The following is a 21,985-nucleotide window of genomic DNA, read 5'->3' on the forward strand; positions in this document are numbered from 1 at the left end:
TTAATCCATAAGCCATTCCCCATTCTCTTTTCAATAGAATTTTTTTATTCTGATGGTATCTGAATTTAGATGTGGAGCATGTACTCTGAACAACAGGAAGTCCTGCATCTAAGAATGTAAGAATTAACACAATTAACACTAAGGATGGGAAAGAGAGAAAGAGATGGTCAGAGTATGTAGGAGCTTGTTAAGTGAATTGTGTGCTTTTTTTTTTTTTTAAGCACTCTGTGGCTTAAAAGAAAATTATGTGGTAAGAGTAGACAGCTGGTCATAGATGGAGTGAAAGAAGGTCAATAAAAACCTTTCTAAGAGACATATCTGACGTGATGTTGTAGAAGAGGAAAAGGGAAGTAAAGTCAGTCACTGAGTATGAAAAAACAAGATCCAAACAGATTCAGAAATGAGATCGTCACAGAAATTTAAAAAATTCAGTCTTTTTAGTCTTCCATAGCACAGTTACTGTGGGCCAGCTGACACATGATAATTTACTTTCTGAACTGTGTGACAAACAAGTAACAACAGTAACTATGTCATCAGAGAACTGAAATACTTTGAAAGAACTTGCACTTTCTACCATTCCATTTTATAGATGAAATGAAGACTGGCCATCCTCTACCTTTTCCAACCTACGCGAAGAACCTTCTGATATCTCTGTGCAAAGAGGTCCCCTTCCAAGTGAAGTGTATATCCTGCTGCAAGATACTACGATCGCATATGGAATTAACGGCTCATTTCAGGTTTGTGAAAGACAGCTGCCTTTATAATGTGAACACTCATAGATCAGTGGCAGATAGGCAGATGTGTTTTTAGTGCTCCTAGTGGATTTCCAGGCAAGTAGGGCCATCTAAATGTTGACTTCCTGATTAAACTATCAAAAATGTGCCTTCCTTCTTGTCTTTTACCCCACACTGCAGAATGCTGATCGATGTCAGGATCCTTTTTGTGTTTTCTGTAACAGAACAACAGAACTTGGTGTCTGTTCTGCTGTTTGTAAGTTGACAGTGTTTGATTTTGAAAATGTACAGAGTCAACAACCTAACCATCGGTGTTAATGCTGGCTTTGGAAATTAGCACCTAATTCTCTTTAAAGTGCAGAGACCAGATACACATTGCATGGTTTCGTTAGCAAGCTGGTAGGTTAAAGTATACAGAGGACAATATTTCCATGCACTGGTTGCTGTAGGTACTAGGTAATATTTCAAAGCACATCTGAAATTTTAAAAATGTTTCAAGTTATGATATAACTTCTTTATGTTTTTTAATCCGCTCTAGAATGCGTTGTCATAATTCTGGGCCTGTGGCACTGTCGAAGAAAAGCATCTCCCAAGTTGCAGAGATATTTAAAACAAAAGGTTACTGTGAGAACTGTGATGAACTGTTTGCTAATAAGAATCAGATAACCCAACATAAACAAACCACTCAACATAACATTAGAGTTTTTACTACAATGGAAGAGTCCATCCTGATGTTCTGTCATATCAATGGGAAACAGAAAAATCAGTCTTATTTGTGCCATATTGTGGATCGGTCAAGACCTCTGCTTAAAAGACATTTGGCTTCAAATGAGTCTGCCAGTAAAATGGGGTCTACACCTTCAAAAAGGAAGAGTGATTTAAAAGGTAACAATGAAGATAATGTAGCAAACCAAAGTCAAGGTAGTGCTTGCAAAGTAAAAGCCTGGTTTTGTGAATGCCTTCAAAAGTTTTTTACAGAAGAGTTAGTAGAAAATCACATTTTATCAGCAAATAGGATCTGTCACAAGTGTGCTGTGTGTGGAAAGCTTGCTGAAAATTCAAGCATTATCCGCCTCCATATGAGTCGGTTTCATGGAGGAGCACACTTGACTAATTTTCTTCTCTGGTGCAGAGCGTGTTCTGCAGATCTTAGAGAAGAGGATATTATGGGACACATAACTGAATTTCATGGTGGACATAGTTACTATTATGAGCAAGATGTTGAAGATGAACCTATGCCATGTGCTTCTGACACAGCATGCATTTCTGCAGGTGAAGATAAAGACTGCATTTCTAGCCCTATGGAAGTCTCCCCTGAAAGAAGTCCTATCGCGGGAAAATGGCAGTGCCGCATTTGTGAGGAGATGTTTGAGTCTGAAGAGAGCGTTAAACAACATTGCATGTCCTTAGAAAGCCATGCATTTCACAGGTACTCCTGTGGCTTATGCAGAAATCACTTTCGGAAAGTAGGAACGCTGGAGCGGCACTTCCAAGAGCATCATAATCAGGAGACACAGACTAAATATTTCTGTGGCCTTTGTGGTCATCTCTTCTTTGACACAGAAGAAGAATTTCTAATCCATTATACGGAGATTCATGGCACGGACTATACATTTGTGCCTGAGCAGATGGAAGTATCAATAAAAAAAGAGGAGGACTTCCTCCCAGTTGAACAAGGAGACCTTTTAACCTGTGGTTGCCGGACAACTTATGTCTCCAAAATAAACAGGAAAAACGATTATGAGAATTGTCAGAAGGCCATGCTGGAAAAAGGAAACTTATGGTTTCGATGCTGCTTGTGTTCTGCAACGGCACAGAATATTGCTGATTTGAAGAATCATCTCAAGAGTCACACGTCACTGAAACCTAAGGGAGAGATGTATGTCGTTAGATGTGCTGCATGCAACAAAAACTTTAATGATCTTCCCAGTGCACATCAACACTATCACATGAAACACTGCTTCTTGCAGAAACCTGATATATCAAGTCTTGCATCAGAATCAGAAAACACAGTATTCAAGTTCACGGCAAGTGGGGCTTGTCAGGTCAGAAAACCTCACAGGCTACAATTTCAAGCATCTCCATCGAAAACTCAGGACAGACCACAGTTGTCTCCTCTGCAGAGACCAATAGAGCAAAGGAAAGAAAATAATGAGGACTCAGCACACGCTGAAGAACTTAGTGAAAGTATGTAGAAAACTACTTTCAACATTAGAAAAATATTATTGTCTTTAACACACTCTGTTTTAGTGTCAGTCCCGAGACTGAAACATTTAGTTTTCTAATTAGTTTGGAGCATAATTTGGTGTTAAAAGGAAGAGGACAACCAAGGACCTCAGTTTGAGATCCAATGTGTAGAAATCTAAAAATGATCTATAATACACGTTCAAGAGAAATTTGTATAAATATTTATGATCCTGGTAGTGCTTTCTGTGTGGGCAGTCCTATTATATCATCATCTTCTCAGTTTTCTTAGCTTGCCAAATAGCACTATCTGCTGAGAATTTATATTCTCAGTATGTAGTATGGGGGTTTTTTTCCTTGAACATGCTTTTTTTTTTTTAAAGTTCATAATCACTTTTAAGAATGACATCAAGTACACTGAAGGTGTACCTTGTGTTCAGAAGTTGAAAGTGTTTCTTAATTACTAGTGGTGTCATAATACTTTTGATTAAGAGGTTGACCTTTATGTTAGATGTATAGCAAAAAGTACATACCTAAATGTTTTACATGCATGTAAGCAATGGAATGTCACAGAGACTTGCCATAGTTGGGGGTGCACAGCTGAATATTAAATGCACTATTAAAATGTCTTGGTGCAGGACAACAAGCTTTCTGTGCTTACCACAAAACTATCCAGCTCTACAGCATCATATAGCCAGATGCTGCTTTTATATCTGATTTGTGCATGATTAAATGCTAATTCAGTTGATTTTAAAATCTATGCAGTTGCCAAATAGGACCATGTTTTGTAACTTTGCTTATGTAACAGTTGAATACGTGAATTTTCAGAAGTGTGTCTCAAGTTGATGTGTGTTGATTGACCAGAAAGTAAGGTGAATTTTAAATGTGTTTTTTTATCCCATTGATAGATGGTGATCTTCCTGATCTTGACTACCTGAGTACCATGACTCACATTGTGTTGGTGGATCTGGACAACTGGGGAAGCTTTTTCACACAGCTGCCAGCTAACCTGAACCAAGGGACATTTATCTGGGGCTTTCAAGGTAAAAAATGTTTGAAGGAAATTGGAAGATAAGATTAACAAGACTATGCATTTACTTGAGCAGAGATTCCTTGAATCTGAGAAAATGAACAGGAGCAAGCAGCCACTAAGGCTTCTTAAGTTGCAGTGGCACAGGCACCATGTAACAGAAATGTTCTTGAACTTCTTAAACTCAGCCTTAACTTCCACTGCTCTTACTATTCTGTGTAGAATATTGTTCCAGAATTCTGACTTCCCTGATAACTTCCTTAAACTGTATCATATTAGGTTTTCATAATTATCAAGACAGTCATAATCCTCAGAGATTACTTTAACTCCCAAGTCCTTCTTATCATGCTGATGCCCTTTTTTGTTTTTTACTTCTAGAAGGCATGATTTTGCATTCTTAGTCTTATTAAATTTAGTTTAGTACAGGGTGATTGATGGAACTCACATTGTCATGAGTTTCACAGAATCATAGAACAGTTTGGGTTGAAAGGGAATATGATCATATCATTTTGCAGAGTCTGCCAATAGCATTCCTTTACCTTGATAATTTTGCTTACCTGACTGGTTTTGAACCAACTTCTTGATCACCTCATGGTTTTTCTACTGGTTTTCTCTGTGTCTGCCTTTATAGTTATTTCGCCTGTAGTACCTTGAATTCTTCAGTAAAGTCTAGACAAGGGATATTTTCAAAATATTTATTGCCTGAAACACAGGTATCATCCTAACAGACTTGTAGGAATTGTCGGGTATGTTTTATACTTGGTAAACACCGTTGCATTGCACTTCTTTGCTTAGTGTTTTTGAGTATCTGTCTCTTCCTTTAAAAGATAATCAAGAACATCCTGAAAGCTGAGAGTTGTCATGCTGCTCAGGTTGGACAGAAAGGCTTGTTGATGCCTGGACCAGTCTTTTTTCCCTCTTAGAAACAGGTTTTCCAGTTAGCTGATGAAGACAGAGCAAGTACGGCTGTTAATGTAAAGTGTTAGTTGTTCGAACAGTCATCTGTGCTCCTGGACCTGTAGCCTTAATATCTGGTTGTTAGGAGTTCTGGGAACGAATCCTCTGGTCTTCCCTGTTAAAGCAGGTTATGCTCCTGAGTTTTGTGTTCTGCTCAGGCATTACTTCTGTATCACTACCTGTATTACCATTGTTTAGCCCTTGACCTTTCTGTAACAGCATTCCTGTGCACATGCAAACCACATAAAATTGTGATTTTGATGATTTATATCATAGAATCATAGAATGCTAAGGGGTTGGAATGAACTTTAAAGATCATCTATTATAAAAAATTACTTAGTTAAGAAAAATTTTTCACAGTTATGTAAATCTTTCCCCATGTGAATTCAGAGACTGGCTTTCAGTCATACTTTGTTATTCTGTCTGATTTACTTGAAACTAGTTTGTTTTTAATCGACTTAAGCTTGTTGTTATGACTTCTGTGCTATTACCATTTTCCAAGGTTAAAATGCTGTTTTGATTCAGTAAGAAAAAATTGTTTGAACCCAGGGATGTCTGAGCTGTATTGTTGTCAGAAATTTCTCTTCTCTGACTTAAGGAAAAGTAATCATAGTACAATCTTGTCAGGAACTTCTAGTATTATTGATACTCTTACCAAAAGGTACCTTTGTGCTAGTTAAGACTCTGTGCCCGGAGATGTTCCAAACACAGGTGCCTGATGGCACAGCACAGCTCACATTAGCACCACTCAATGTCTTACTTTTGGACAGGTTCGCTGCATGCACCCTGCCTCCTGGGAATGGCCCCTGATGCACCTGAACTGAAAAAACATGCTAAAGAGTTACTTGTGATTAAAAAGGACCATATTCGTATTAGAGAAGAATTTAGCAGTTTATTAGTGACAATTATATTGTTTTGGAGCCTGGGAGCATTAAGTCTCCCAGGCACATCTGGATTTATTGTTGTAGATACCCTCTCATAATAATAATGGTTTACTCAGTTACTTGAGGCATGCTAGTCTTGTTTGTTTAGCCTATGAAAATATAGCAACATCCTTGTCTCTTCTATTTTTTTCCTGCATTTCCCGAACAACATTTCTGAGTTTTTTAATTATTATTTTTATATGATAAATCTACATAATTTCTGTTATTCCTATTGCTAGTACACCCTTAGCTTTACTTTGAGTTCTTCCATTGTATTGCCCAGACTTTGCATGGTTTCTGTCTTCAGATACTCAGTTGTCTTCATCCATTTGTCAGCTAAGAAATAAAGAGACTAAATACAGTTCTGTCATTGTTTTCAGTTGTCCTGGTCAAATGCTTATGTTGTACATTTATGCAGCCAAACCCTAGATTTGGTGATTACAAGTCTTTCCCAAATAGCAGTGACTGAGACTGTCACAACAGATTAGAACAAGTTGCAAATAGCATTTTTTTTCTCATAGGTAGATACCACTAAATCATTTCTGTGTGGACTCTTAATAAATCTTTATCTTTGAGATCATTTTTATACCACCTTCTTGCCATTAGGCTGGAAAGGGTGAAAAAAACCCAGGAGAAATCTACTGAGGAATGCTTTTGTTTGTTGGACTGGGAGTGGCCATGTTGACATACACCATCCTCTGCAGCCTGTGTACTTGAACCTTAGTTTCCCATGTCCTCATATGAAGTGCCATCAGTGACTGCTTTCATTTTTCATTCAAAATCCTTTCTTACATGCAGCCACTCTATCAGCTGGCAGATAAAGCAACACTTTTTCCTCCCCTTTGCAGAACCGTTATTTCTTAGCAATTGGAAATATTATGAATTTTTTAGTTGCTCTCTTCAAATTGTCCTTTCATTTGTTTGCCTTTTTATGGTATCATAGTAACTGCAAGCTCCTGTAGTTTTCCCTCTCTTCTTGAAAGACTTCCTGCTTCTTTCCTTTCCTTGCAACTTGTTTCATCCTGGTATTGTTTTTGTCTGTAGCAGACACATTACTCAGCTTGTCTTTATTATCCAAATATTTTCTTAGCCAGTAACTACATGTTTTAGGATACTGCTGAGAAAATTTCTGCACTTTTTTCCCAGTTGTAGCTTCATTTTGCTTATCCTTGACTGCAGCCAACGGTTTATTAGGACTCTAGCGTTTGTTTCAGCTGTTGTTCCAGTTCTTGGACCTTCTTTTTAAGGAGTTCTGATGTGTCAGGCATAGCGTATATACATATATATATATATAGCATATATCTAGAACTCCTGCAGTACAGGTTTCCCTAAGAGAAGCAGTTCTGTTACTTGTACTATGTTCCCGGAGTTCCTCTGCTTCTGCACATTAACCATAACTGTGCTTCAAACTGGAAAAAACCCCACATCCCTGAGTCTAAAAGCACATGATATCTAGAAGATAAGTTTTTCAGAATTAAAACAAAAAAATCGTACAAAAGTGAATAGGTAGTATCAGGCTAGCTATTTTTTTTTTTTGGCTTTCTAACTAAAGAACAAGAGGGTTGGGGATTTTGATTATATGGGGTTTTTAGCTTTCACATTGGTCAAAATACAGTCTGGCTTTAAAGACAGATTTATCTTTGCTTTTGCCTTCTTGCACTCTTAATTTATAGAGATGTGTTTACCCAAACCCATGGTTTGTTTTTTTTTCATGTTTGGGTTTTTTATTATTAATTTTATTCCTCTTCACTGTTTAGGAGGATACAGCAACTGGAAACCTCCAGTGCAGTGCAAAATTTACAATTATCTTAAGAGGATTGGATGTTTCTTTCTTCATCCACGTTGCGGTACCAGAAGAGAAGCAGCAGACTTTGCTCTCTGTGTTCATGTAAGTTAGAGCATACTGTCTTTATTGCTGTGTCTCTGTACCCAGAGGAGAGTGGCAGATAATATCAGCTATTGGTGTTAAATACTAATTGCAGGTGAGATTCTTAGGTTCTTTTCATGATACTTATGTGTCCATTATAAAGAATGATAAACCTGTCACTGGATTGAGTGGAGGCAGACAGTTGAGAAGTGATTTATAAGTTAGTCCAAATAGGACGTTAGTCTGTTGTGGAGAAGAAGGAGAGCTGCTTAGGGAATGCAGAATAAAAAAAACCCTACAATTCTTACTGTTTCTCTTTAACTCCTGCCTCTCTCTTCAAGTAGCCCAAATGTTGGGCCGTCTTTACAGTGGAGTTGAATGGGTGCCAGTTTCACAGACCCTGTTGAGCTGACAAGCAGTGCCTCTGTTCAGTAGACCTTGGACTTTGGCAGGGTTGGGGACGTGCAGGTGAAAGACAGGAACCTGTGATACCATGGGCACTTAGGTTCTTTATGTGGAATCATAGAATCGTTAAAGTTGGAAAAGACCTTTAATATCAAGTCCAACCATGAACCCGGCACTACCACCGTGTTCACCATTAAACCATAAGTGCCATACCCACAAAATTTTTGATCACTTCCAGGGATGGTGACTCCACCACTTCCCTGGGCAGCCTGTTAAAATGCTCGACAACCCTTTCAGTGAAAAAAATTTTGTAATATCTAACCTAAACCTCCCCTGGTGCAGCTTGATGCCATATAATGCTTTATCAGTTAGATAAAACTATTAATATCTAATTATATAAGCACATTTTGCAACAGTGGTTTTGTTACATTACACTTTCTGTGTTATTCTTAAAATGCTCTGCACAGATGACTAATTTTATGTGGAGATTGTTCTAAAATGCTGCTTTTTAGGAATTTGTTCCATCCTCTGTACTGTTCTGGGAGCCATTACCTGTATCTATTATTGTATGTAGAGAAGAAATGCAGGATCAAACTGTTGAAACGGTACCTTTCACAGTGGTATAACGTGGCTTGGATCATAAAAGCAGGAGTAAATTGCTGTAGAAAGCAATGAAGACCTATCTTGCACAAAGCTAACCAAATGCCATGAGAGAAAAACATGATCTCAGTTCAACATTTGTCATTTGTTTCCCTACAGGCTGGTCGTCTGGATGAGCACCTGCCCAAGCAAATTCCTTTCACTGTACTTTCTGGAGACAAAAGCTTCCTGGAACTGGAAAACCAATTTAAGATGACCCAGCGGTCAGCTTGCATCCTAAATCCTCACCACATTGAAGGAGACATGATGTGTGCCTTGCTAAACAGCATTTCAGATACCACAAAAGGTAGAAAGTAAATATTAAACACAATTCTTCCAGTAAACTGATAGTTCTTTCCAATAAAAGACTTGAATCCTTATGCTGGTAACACAAGCTGTTGCTTGATGCTTCTTGCATTGTACTGGAATTTCAATGAAATACAGATCAGAAGACCATTTTGCTTGGAGCAAGTTTTGAAACTAGACTTAATTAAGCATTTTTATTCAACATAACAAACTTTATCATCCCTGTATTCTTTATTATAGCGGGAGACAGACTGTTGTTTGAGTCAGAACACTCCTTTCTAGTTAAAGAGAAGCTCTTTAGAGTACTCTTGTGTGCGCATTTGTCAGTTTGTACTCAAATCTGCTTAGCTTGATTTGTTCTGGGTCCAAAACAAATGTGACCCTGCTAGAGCATCGTTATTTCTCAAAATATTTCTGCCTATTTTAACTCTGTTTGTCCTCCTGGCTACTTCCTGTTATTTGACCATTGTCTTCACTGGCACATGACTCACACATTCATTTGGAAAAAAAAAATTCACTAGATGTTTTGAAGTTCTCTAAAATGCCAGATTCTAATGACACACTGAAACAATCACATTGGTTTTATATGGGATAATCAAAGATGACTGAGCCAGCTCATTTTCATGCAAAGGATACCAGAGCTGAGTTTTAATATTTGTCAGTATTTTAAAATATTTTGATATTTTCCTAGAAGACCTGACATTTCTCTGTAGACATGTTATTACTTTTCCTGGCTCTTGTTTTATTTTTGTGGGGTTGTAAATTGTGGGCATATTACAGAAAGCTGTTTCTGAATTAGCCATAACCTTTTTCTGAAAAAATACACTGCTAGTCCTGATACAGGTTTGTGAGAGCTATCACATTAAAGTGGAGTGAATGGTGAAATTGGCGTTGATTGAATAAAGGGAAAAAGAAAGATAGGATAATAGTTTCCTGAAAAAAATTGTTTGTGGTGAGCTGGAATTGATTTATGTGCTTTTGATACAGAAAAGGTGTTTATAGAGTTTTCTGGCCACCCCAAACATTTGCTGATCGAGATTTTTCAGCTGGATAATGGAGATATGATTCTCAGCCAGAATCAGCCATACCAGTAAAATTCCTTGGAGTAATTAATTACAGAATTGTCACTTTTGTTAGTGCAGTTCATTTTCTCAAGGGGGAAGGGTTATCCATAGAGCTACACCTGGTATCAATACAGGCTGGGGGATGAACTGATTGACATCAGCCCTGCTGAGAAGGACTTGGGGGGCAGTGCTAGTTAATGAGAGGCTAGACATGAGCTGGCAATGTGTGGTCACAACCCAGAAAGCCAGCTGTATCCTGGGCTGCATCACAAGAAGCATGTCCATCAGGTCAATGGAGGGGATTCTGCTCCTCTACTCCACACTCCTGAGATCCCACCTGGAGCACTGCATCCAGTACTGGGGTCTCCAGCACAGGAAGGACATGGACCTGTTGGAGCGAGTCCAGAGAAGGCCACAAACATGATTGGAGAGCTGGAGCACCTCTTCTAGGAGGAAAGGCTGAGAGTTGGATTTCTTCAGCCTGGAGAAGGGAATGCTTCAGGTGACCTAAGTGCAGCCTGTAGGAAGGATGGGGAGGGACTTTTTACAAGGTCATAGAGTGATAAGACAAGGGGGAATGGCTTTAAACTGAAAGAGTGTATGTTTAGAATAGGTGTTAGGAAGAAAATCTTTACTCTGAGGGTGGTGAAGCACTGAGTGGTGGTTTTCCAGAGAAACTGTGGATTCCCCATCCCTGTAAGCGTTCAAGGCCAGGTTGAATGGGGCTTTGAGCAACTTGGCCTAGTGGAAGGTGTCCCTGCAGAGGACTTAGAATTAGATGATCTTTAACATCCTTTCCAATTCTATGTTTCTATGCATTATTGCATTCCCAGTACAAATGGTTTTTTGTAGAGTATATTGAAATGTCTAGATTGATCTCTTCTAATGTAATTATAGCTGTATAACTGTAAATTAATGTGAACGGCTGTTTTTACTTTGTGATCTTTGTATATTTTTGGGGAGGAGGAGTTGGAAGAGAGCTGTAAGCAGTTGATTTAGCCTGTACAGGCTTCATTTCTTGTACAGTGTGTTGTGCAACTTAAGATATGAGACAGTAAGGATAGGGGAATGACTGTTTTGCTATATAAGGGTACTCTGGCTCCCTGCCTAGGTAGTTTTGCTGTTATAGCTTTATTCACCAGTGTATACTGACTCAGAGGTGATGACTTAGATCTAACCCTTTTCTGTGTATAAATGATACTCAAGTATTTTTTTTTTAATCGATCTTGCTTTTGGAAGTCTCCTAATATAACTGTTCTTTCAATGTCCTTTACTAAGTTAATATTTAATTTACTGTTATGGTGATTGGCACTACTCAGGGGGCAGCAAACCTTAACTTGCTGGCTAGCTGATCATTGTGCATTCCACTTAAGTTATTTGTGTGGTCACTATTAAAAAAAATAATCTTTGAGCAGAAAAGTGATGGAATGGTACATGATTCCTTTAGCTGTTGGGATTCCCTAGCAAACTTGTAAGGAACAGAAATGTCTTGAGCTATCCTTGGTCCCCTTTTTCAAGTATAAGTCAATGTCAGCAGGGGGGGACCCAGACAGCAAGAGCTGCCTTTGTCTCCTCTTCCTATATTAAAACAAAACATTAGAAAATTCGCTTTTGGTAACAGCCCTATATTTGCTGCATGGTGGGATGATGTTGTTACCAAGAGTTTATAAAGTTGGTCTTTAAAAAGATAAAGCCACTGCATAGTACACACAGTGTGTGGCTCAGCAGCATCAGCCATCATTTCCAGGTCTTAGTGTGGCAACACCAGTGCTGGAGGGTTGAGATGGAAAGTTGTGCAGTGTATCATAGGCTGGTATAACTTGTTACAGAAATGCAGCTGACTGTAAAGAAATGTAAAAAAGAATTGCTTGCTTTGTGACTTTCTCAAGCCTATGGCTATTATTTTGGAGGGAGAAAGAAGTTAGAAACACTTAGGACAGAGAATCACGTTGAAAAATATAAGACCATTGTTGGTATTGGATGAGCTGCAAAATGAAAAACCTGTTTCCCTGAATCACCTTCACAGAGCTATCGTTAGCTTCTGAGCAGCTGGGTTATGTTTGAATGTGGCAATCTGACAGGTGCATCTTGTGAACCATTTTACCACGTCAGCAGAACTGCTGGGGGAACTGTGGTACGTGTATTCATTTTAAAATAAATAAAAATAAAAACTCCTGCATATGTTGCAATAGTTTATCAACCATACTTTACTTTAGGTGACCCTTGGTTGTAGCAGATGCATGAATTTCCTTTGAGACATGAAAAGAGTAGGCAGGAGATATCTTATTTGTTCTCTTCTGCTGCTAAGCCGCTCTAGTTCATAAGTGCAGAAGGTTTTTGCTTTTATGCTGAAGACACAAGACATGATGGGAGCTTAATGCGTGTTAATCAAGTGGTTTGGGGAGTGCAGAAGGGGAAGAGTTTTCAATGTCTCCCTTTGTAACGAAAAATTTGTAGCACACAGAAAAACACCATTATTCAATTGTCTGTCTTGACGATATTATGTGTCTTGAAATTACAGCTTATACTTTTAATGAGCACTGGTCAGTGTTGAGGGCAAAGCTGATGGTAGGTTAGGGATTGTCACACCTGTCCAGGCACTGGCAGGAATCCCACAACTTCTTGGTTGACAAGATATTTTTGTGTAAGTGGATAGCTTTAGCTTAACTGTGTTTCTCACAGTCATATTCAAATGAGATCCTTTAGTGACTGAGCTCTTATGTGAATCAGACTCTTTTTAGTAATAGGAGGATATTTTCTGGAGTGTTTCTTATCCTTTCTTTTGAAAAGCCAGTCTGTCTCATAAGCCTGTCAAAAGCAGTAGTGTAGTGATGTAGTATGTTGTCTGCCAAATAGCCACTGCACCTCTTTCAGTGACCCATAAGGTATGTTTCCACTGTGCTCAAGTGGAGTTGTCAGCCTGCATCTTCGATCTGCTACTATTGCCTGAAGTGTTTAAGTACTACCAAGTGCAGCTTCTGTGACTCGTTATATTTGGAAGAGCAGGATTTCAGTTCATTTTGATAAATGTTGCTAAGCTTCCTAACTCCCACTACCCCAAAAATCTTTTGGTTTATATACAGCCTACAAAAGAATTTAAGAAGATGTAAGAATTACTTTATAGAAGACATTGAGAATAGTTGCTTGCCTTTTCCATGGTCAAGATTTTCATGGGTACTGAGGTCCAATATGAATACATCTGTCCTCAGTCTGTGCTTTTTCCAAATGTTCAGTTGAAACAAACTGCAGATGACTAAAGATAGGTCACAGCTTCTAGCCCCCACTTCCCAAAGAAACTGAATGTGAAAGGTATGAACATCTGCAGAGTGATGCGCCATGAACGAATTGTAGTTACTGTAGTAAGAGTCTATTCCTTTATTATAGCAGCCACAGCCTATTGCAGTAGGGAATGATAAGAAAGTCACCCTTCAATTATAACCTTGTGTTTAGCTACAACAGGAAGTTACTATTGCCTTTGGTATGTCAGTGGCATTTCTTGTGTGCGTCTTTGAATGTATGTATATCTTAGGTCTCAATATATTGCTTTCTCCCTGGGGCATAATGAGTCTGAACAATAACTGTAACCAAGTGGATGAAGTGGGAAGACTTCACCAATCAGATAATACAAAGAAATCCTCAAGGTTTAGTTAAATCTTGTTGTGAATTTGAGATGTTGTGAATCTTGTTGTGAATTGTCTAAGATGAAGGTTAAATGAAACTCTTAGTGACCATGATGATATTGCCCACAGTTTCCAAGAAGTGGATTTGGAGGAGAGTGAAGGATTGAGAGCTTTATTTTGAGTTGTGTTACACTTGAATGAACAGATGAATGAGCATCTGTAGGGAGATACTTAGAGTGAAGCTTTGGGTTGTGTGGAGGAGGAGAGGTCTTGTGTGATTGTGAACCCTCAGCAGGGAGTAGCCGAATTGGCATTTTCTGATGATGTTACCTTCATGAAGAAGCAGATTAGAGAAGTAAGTACTGGGAAGGAGTTTGTGGGAAGGATCCTCTAGGAACATACTAAAGAAGGAATAAAGGAAAGGATTCTAGAAGCCAAGGGAACAGTATTTTAAAGGCAACATAGTTGATCATACCAAACATCATTGCGAACAAAGGTAAGGATGAGGTATTGATCGTAAGTTTTTGGCTAAGTAATTACTAGGATCCTGAATGAGGTAACATATTATATCCTTAAAGTAGCACTAAAACTCCAGACACCTCCTGTAAAGAGAAAAGGGTCAGTGGTTGGAGAGACAGTAAGTTAAGTGTGGTATGAATGTCACAGTACATTGGGATGGAAAAGAGATAGGTGAGATTGGAAATTACTGAAAAGACTAAGAGAAGGAGCATTGCAGGAGAGAAAAGTGAAGGTGAGGGTGTGAAACTGCACAATGGAATAGACAGAGGAGGTGTGTTGTGTGGCAAGGGAACAGGATGAAGGCTGGGGAAGGGAAATCAAATCCCTAGTGAGACACAGGAATTGGTAAACCTGATGGAAGTTATTAAAGGGATGGTGGTAGCTGAGGAGGTTGCAAGAGAAGAGAATTAGATATAGTGGTAAATTATCCTGAGCTGTGTGGGCAACTAATCCAAATTCAACCTGTGGCGCTTTGATGGCAGGACAGTGGGTGGCGCTTGCATTCTGTGAATGTTACTAGTCTCTTCCCAGAATAGGTTTCTATGAGACTCATATCAAAAAATCACTGTTTTTGCTTCCATCTATAGGCTTAATCTTTTTAATCTCTGAGCTTTATATTCCTCCAGAGTTTGCCTTCCTGTTTTCTCGTTCTTGCAGCAGGAATATGTCGGTATATGAGGACAGTAGTGAGCAGTAGAATTTCTTTTGAGACAACAGGTATAGTCAGAGGTTGTTAGCTTATGTTTATCTAATAAAATGTACTAGCGAAGAGGGTCTGTCTTAAGATCTCTTGGCTCTGAAACTGGGCAATGGATTTTCCTCTGACCCCAGAGGAGTTGGGAGCCTGTAGCATGTGCTGAGCATTTTGACAAGAGAGACAGGATGTGTCTGATTCCTCAAAATTAAACATTCCCCATCAGAAGATGCCAGCAGTGCCAGGAGTATACGCTTATGAAGTGTGGGATGGATGAGAAAACTGAGATGGATTGAAAACTGGCTGAATGGCCAGACTTGGAACATGGTGAGTTCAGATGGGGGCCAGGAACCACCTGTGTACCCCGGGGGTCAGTACTGGGTCTGGTCCTGTTTAATGTCCATTAATGACCTAGATGGTGGGGCAGTGTCCCCACAGTAGGTCTGTTGATAACACAAAAATTGGGAGTGGCAGTTCCTACTCCAGGGGATTGTGCTGCTATCCAGAGGAACCTTGACAGGGAGAAGTGGGCTGACAAGAACCTCATGAAGTTCAACAAAGGGAAGTGCAAAGTTCTGCACCTGGGGAGGAATAGCCCCAAGCATCGGTATATGTTGGCCAGGAGTCAACCAGCTGGGAAACAGCTTTGCAGGAAAGAACCTGGGAGTCCTGGTGGACATGAGCCAGCATTGTGCTCTGGTGGCTCAGTACCTTGGGCTGCATTAGGAAGATTGTTGCCAGCAGGTTGAGGGAGGTGATCCTTTCATTCAGGAAGGTCATAACTAACAGATTTGGAGCTCCCCACTACATTGTCTTCCTTGTAATACTCAAAAACTGTCTGGACATAGTCCTGGGCAGCCAGCTAGATGATCCTGCTTGAGCAGGGAGGCTGGACAAAATGACCTCCAGAGGTCTCTTCCAACCTCTGCCATTCTGTGGCATTGCTTGACCAGTCTGGTGGCCTTTTATGATGGAGCAACTGCAATGGTTGACAAGGGAAGGGTGACTGATGTAATCTGCCTAGACTTCTGTAAGGCCTTGACACAGTCTCAACATGACATCCCTATCTCTAAATTGGAGAGATGTGGATTTGATGTTTGGACTTGTTGGTGGATAAAGAATTGGCTGGAGCAGTCTGAGATGTCTTCCAGACTAGAAGATTAAAAGGATGGCTAATAAGGGAGAAGCCACTTGTGAAAAGCCTTTTACGTGGTACTTTTTCCTCCCGTTCAATAATAATTGTACTGACTGCTCTTTTTGGGGAGTTGTGTGGATTTTTCTTTCTTTTGCTTTGTTTGCTTTGGAAAATGATGTAAAAAATAGTATTTCTTCTGCCCAGAAATAGTAGGGAGCTCCAGAAGGGGTTCACAGTTAGTCTGGCAAGTGACTGGAGAAGGACCATCTATCTATTTCTGGCATCTTTCGGGGCTGCTGATCACTGTTTGACGCCAGCTGTTGGAGTTTGTATTCCTGGAATTGGGAAAGTCAGTAAGGTTGCTGCTCAAACAGGTTATATGTCAGGGGTTTCAAAACAAGTTGTGGAAAGTGTACCTTTGAATACCTAAGTTGAGTAATTTAAAATGCCAGAAGTCACACAGTCAGTAAATTGGATGGCCATATCGGAATGTTCGTTGCTGGTTAATGTAATCAGAAGTACATTGATGTACTAATAAATGTGATGACTTTAAGAGAAGTCCTTCTGTTGGTATGACTGTAGGAGACCTGATTGACTGCTAATACTGTAAGACGTCATCAGAGAGACCATCTCCCAAAATAGCAATAGCCTGTAGCAGGAGAATGAATACATAATGTGACTCATTGGCTTACTTTTTAACCTGTATTTTACCGAGGCTCTGTTCAATGGGAAAAAACAACCAACCAAAACAAAACAAAAAACCAAACACTACCACCTTAGGTACACAAATCCCTCCTAGACACTTCAAAATAGAGCTGTCACTCTGGAGCTGGGAACCAGCCTTGTGAAGAGTGTTATTAAGAAAGGGAAATGTGGTGGAGTTTTGGCTGAGCTGGATTGTGATGAATTAGCAGATTAAATTAAGTGTATCGACTTTCTGCTTCTATGAGACTTGAAACAACAACATCTGCTGAATTGCACTGCTCAGTTGAGTTTTAGCATACCGTTGTTCAAATGCAGTATTTGGGCAACAAAGTACAGCTGTGGTCATGTGTAGGCAGAGACATGCTATAGTACTTCTTCCCATAATTAAATCCTTGATACATTTTATAGAAAGCAAGTAATGATATTTTTTAATAACTGAATACTAAAAAAAAAACCAAAAAACAAAGTGCAGAAGACACAGTAACTTCTGCACCTATTATTTCTTGTTACTGCTTTAAAATAATATAAAATTAAAGCAGTCTGCCTGTAGATTTTGGGGAGAAGGGAAAGAAGGAAGCTGAAAAAATAACTCTCTTGAGTTACTGTCTTAAACTATACTAGAATGTATATTTTTGTCTTGGTATTTTAGTTCATAACAGGTGTACTCTTCAAATCTAACCTTCAGTGTTGTTACAGTAAGAGAAATCAAGAGAGGCTGTTAATGTCTTTATTAGAAACAATGTCTAATTTATGTTTTGTTTGTGCATTTAAGGTTCAGACAGCGAAGAGGATGAAGATATGAAACTAACAGTGAAAAGGAACTTAGAAGAAATAAAAAACCAAGAAGGTCTGTTAATTTTTACTTTGCTGTATTCAGGAGCACTACTAATTTTGGAAGATACAGAAACTAAGCTTACAATCAGTTTTACAGAAAGTGACTTCTTAGCAATACTGTCTAAACTGTGCTGGGCAGTCATGAGTAGTGAAGAACACTGTGATGAGCTATAAATTAAAATTCTGAACCTGAAAAGTATGCCAGCAGACTGAAAATCTATTTCACTGGGGTACGACAGAGTATTGTGCAATTCAAGACTTGACTGAGTTCACTTTGTACCAGTTTAATATGGCTGTGTTTTCTCAGAGTAGAACTACTGACTAAATAGTTGAACTTCTGAATAAATAATTCAGAATTAGGTATCATATGTCAATAAAGCACTCTCGTCTCCTAAAACAGCTGTAGATTTATGCAGAAGTTTGAATCAGCAGTAAATCTGTCCGTTCACATCCTATCTTACCTTATTTGAAACTGCTTTCATCCTTTTGCTGTTGTGCTTACTGGTGATGTGCATACGGTGTAGTCATGAATTTTTGGTGACAAACTACAGTGCACTTTGAAAATCATTTATTGCTTAAAGGCTTGATTCTGACCTTCTACCTGATGGAAATAAAACGAACTAAAAAAAAACAAAACAAAAAACAAACAAACAAAAACCCCCCAAACCAACCAACCAACCAACCAAAAGATTTGTACAAACTCAGTGGTAAAATTCAGTTATAAGTTTACCAACTGTTACCAAATACTGTTGTTAAATTCATCTCCAGCACTGAAAGGTGTGCTCATGTCCCTCTAGTACAGGGATAGCAGTGGCATTTGGTGCATACAGGAGGTCCCACTTCTGATGCTGCATTGCTGAAGGCATCTGACCTTATGAAGCAGCCTGGCTTCAGATGAGTCACAGTTTGGACCTTATTCTGGATTTTTGCACAGTCCTACTGGCTAAATGACAACATATTTTAATGCAAGCAGCTGTCTGCAAATGGTTTTCTGCTTTATTGTGGTTTCAAAATTTTTTGTTTGTTTCTGTGACCATGTAATGTTTTTCTTTCAGAAACTCTTTTATTAGTAGTACTGGATTTTACAGGAAAGTCCAGGTGCATGAATATGGCTCTGCTGACATGAGAGGGCATTCATTGATACAATCTCTGTTCCAAATCTCAGCCTTACGTACAACAGCCCAACAATAATTAAAGTTTTAAAATTCTGTTTCTTTTGTCATAAGAACAGACGGCTTTTTTTTTTTTTTTTTTTATAGGATGTGCTTATGTCCTCCTAAAGCAGAGGAATAATTCAAGAATGACAGCGTGTCTGAAAGCTGCTTTAATTTTTCCAACTATACTATTGATTTTAATATTTCCAGTGCATACATGCCTTGTCTAACTTAAGATATTTAATCCACTAACACCAAACAATTAGTGCCCAAACCTACCTAAATGTAGTGCAAAATCGAAGTTTCTTTTTTGAGTATTATGAAAGTTGTTTAAGAGAGGTTGTTAACAAGTCACATGGTTACAATGCAGTCTTCCCCCCCCCCAACAAAAATGTTACAGTATAGCCCTGATCTAGCCTATTCTTACTGTTGATAGTGACTTTTTCTCTACTTGCCTAGCCTTTCTACCGAGAGTGACAAGTCAGAATGTAGGTATGGGAATATCTATGGATATGGAACTGGAATGAAAAGACCGAAACCTCTTTGCTTGTTCTCTGTGTGTGTGTTTTGTTTTAATGCTTTGTTTATTTTTGTTGGTGCATACACATGGGTTCTAATCTTGCTGTTATTTTGACCACTAAATACATAGTTGCATCACGCTCCTAAAGTAATCATTGGGCTGTCCCTAGTTAGTACAGTGGAAAGTTGTAAAGGTATTTTCTATATTTTGAAGTGTTGAAAAGATAGCATACAACAGTAGGGAAAATATGTTCATCCGTTTCTCTGGGGTTTTTTGCTGTCTACTGACATTGCTCACAGAAGTAATTTGTTGCTTTATGTAGTAATATTAAGATAGTTGTGTTTATGACTAGTTATCAACTACAGTTTGAGATTATAATCTTTTTTTTTTTTAATCTGTACAGAGCAAGATGTAGAATTGCAAGAAGCTATCAAGAGGAGCCTTGAGGAAATGTAAATGTAAATGAACTGTCATCAGAACTGCTTACAGAAATGGAAGCTTGTTCATCTATTTACAAGGGTTCAGAAATACCACTTTAAAAACACATCTGTATCTAAAATAGTTAGATTTATAATCTGATGTTCTCTGTTGTACTGATGAACAGCCGGAGTTTATTCATATTCACTGCACTATATTGTGTATGATAAAAATAAATTTTTGAAGCCTTTGCATATTTGTTTCTAATAGGTGATGACTAAGCCTCTCCAATCTATCTGTATAAGTTGTTGCCTAATTAGTAGGCTAGTCTTACTAGGTATTTTGGGGCTCCTGGTTCTTTTTTTTTTCCTAATTGGTCCTTGTATTTAATTTCTCTGTCACAAAATGTCATTGTCTTTATTTACTTTTTCATGTGATCTTTGCAACAGATAAAAATAGTAAACTCAGATTTACCTAGCTAATCTTATTATAAAGAGAAGCTTAGATCACAGATTTATATTGAACGTATGGCCTAACTAACATATGCCTGTGACCAGTCTCATTTCATAGACCATAATTTTGTCTCTCATAATTTTTTAAATGTCAGAATCAGGACCACAGGTTGTACAGTTAGTTTGCGAGCTTTATTTTTTCAGTAGTAGCATGGTAGAGTGTTGGATTTGATGGCTTCAAGTTCGAGTTCAGTTCCTCTCCTTCATCTGAAGCAGGAACAACTTTTGAAGGGAACTTCCTAGTTTCTGTCTGGAATAGATTTGAGAGAATTTAAATTGTGTTATTTTTATATACTATGGTCTTAGCTCCCTTCTGTTCATGAAGAGGTGGCCTTGGATAAATTAATGTAAATCTGCTAATTATTTTTGTATTGTCCTTATTTTAGGTGAGATTATTTCTGTGTTTAAAATTATCTGTCATCTTTCTCTTTTTTGTTTAAAAATACCTATGCAAACTGTCCAGCTTTACTAGCCTATTATACTTCAGTTAATGATTGTTGTCAGTCAGTAAGAAATCTCAATGTAATAAAAGGCCAGCTTAATTCTTTTAGTATTCATTCCCCTGTGAGTTTGATTCTACCTGCTGTACCCCTAAATATTTATTATGCAAACAAATACCTTTTGTGTAGAGTAAGATGTGGAGAAGGCTGGATTTTTCTCACTGTTCCAAAAAGTCAGAATAACTACAGCTGTTTGTCATCATGGTTAGAAAAGCTGGAAGACTAGCACTGGTTTATTTCCAATCATGATTCTGATATAATTGCTTTCGCTGAAACAAGTAGAATTAATGAAGAATCTAGTGAGGTATCTCAGTATTCATTAGCAATCATACAACTTGAAGAAACTGTTCAAATGACAGAAAATTGTTTGAACACTTACAGTACATTTGACTCTGACACCCAAGTGTTACAGAGTGAACAGGACCTCTTAAATGTTTTTCACTTGTGTCTGCTGCTTGTTTTCCAGCTGCCAGTCTCAGATTAATTGTACTCCTGATCTAATCTAGGTGTGTAGTTCATACTGCTGCTGCTGAGGAAGCCCTATTCTGGAAGATTTTGAGTTCCCTTTAGCTACTGACTCAAGTTAAATCAGTTTCCAAAATTTTTCACACCAAGTACTTCTAGTAAAGGGTGGAATGAAGGAGAAAACAATTTTCGTCCTCAAAAGCATCTCAGTCTAAGGTACAGAGGCTTTTGGGCAGTTCTTTTTTCATGTAGACCCTAAAGCTGGAAATTCATTTCACATGAAAAGAAGTTTCAGCTTGAGAAAGTTCTTTGTTTGACTTAACAATGTTTAAAGCCTGGGTAGACAATTTTCTCCAGAGTCTGCTGTGTAACATAGAATTTGATTATGTGCTTTATTTCTCATAACAATTTTTCTGTCATAAATGTAAAGTTTGTTCATACCTGATGGGCCATGACTTGATTGGTTGCATTAAAAAAAAAAACAAAAACCTGTGTACACACACATTCTCTATACTTGAAGCTGCAGTCATTAAACACATTGTATTGGCCTTGTCGTCTGCATATCAAAACAAATAGCAAATCCCAACCACTGCTGCTTTGGCTTTTATAAAACAACTTAATAAAGTTCTAGTTTCTATATTCTTTTTATGGTAACAGTAGTCTTGAGAATTGGCAACGTCTTGAAATTTGGTCTCATTTTCCTTGGTCTCTTTGAGTTTCTCTCTTAACTATGAAATTTTTCTTTGTGAAGTTTTCTGCCATCACAGGCTTGTGATACTTCTGTTTCCAGAAGAGCAGAGA

General features: G+C 38.4%; 1 protein-coding gene across 8 annotated transcripts in view; it reads left to right on the plus strand.

Annotated features, from left to right (window-relative positions):
* ZNF451 (zinc finger protein 451) overlaps positions 1 to 20,772 on the plus strand; it is a 38,317-nt gene extending 17,545 nt beyond the window's left edge. For 5 of the 8 annotated variants that reach the window (XM_027644930.1, XM_027644936.1, XM_027644932.1 and 2 more), the window contains exons 9-16: positions 590 to 737; positions 1,273 to 2,921; positions 3,827 to 3,961; positions 7,586 to 7,716; positions 8,860 to 9,046; positions 17,555 to 17,629; positions 19,230 to 19,262; positions 19,694 to 20,772. In XM_027644930.1, the coding sequence (XP_027500731.1) occupies positions 590 to 737; positions 1,273 to 2,921; positions 3,827 to 3,961; positions 7,586 to 7,716; positions 8,860 to 9,046; positions 17,555 to 17,629; positions 19,230 to 19,262; positions 19,694 to 19,746 (2,411 nt within the window). In that variant the 3' untranslated portion in view covers positions 19,747 to 20,772. The remainder of the gene's footprint in view (positions 1 to 589; positions 738 to 1,272; positions 2,922 to 3,826; positions 3,962 to 7,585; positions 7,717 to 8,859; positions 9,047 to 17,554; positions 17,630 to 19,229; positions 19,263 to 19,693) is intronic. The other 3 variants (XM_027644937.1, XM_027644938.1, XM_027644931.1) reach the window with 3 other exon arrangements.
* The last annotated feature ends 1,213 nt before the right edge of the window (positions 20,773 to 21,985 follow it).

This window comes from Corapipo altera, unplaced genomic scaffold, assembly GCF_003945725.1.
Source record: "Corapipo altera isolate COAL_440 unplaced genomic scaffold, ASM394572v1 2, whole genome shotgun sequence".
Classification (NCBI taxonomy): domain Eukaryota; kingdom Metazoa; phylum Chordata; class Aves; order Passeriformes; family Pipridae; genus Corapipo; species Corapipo altera.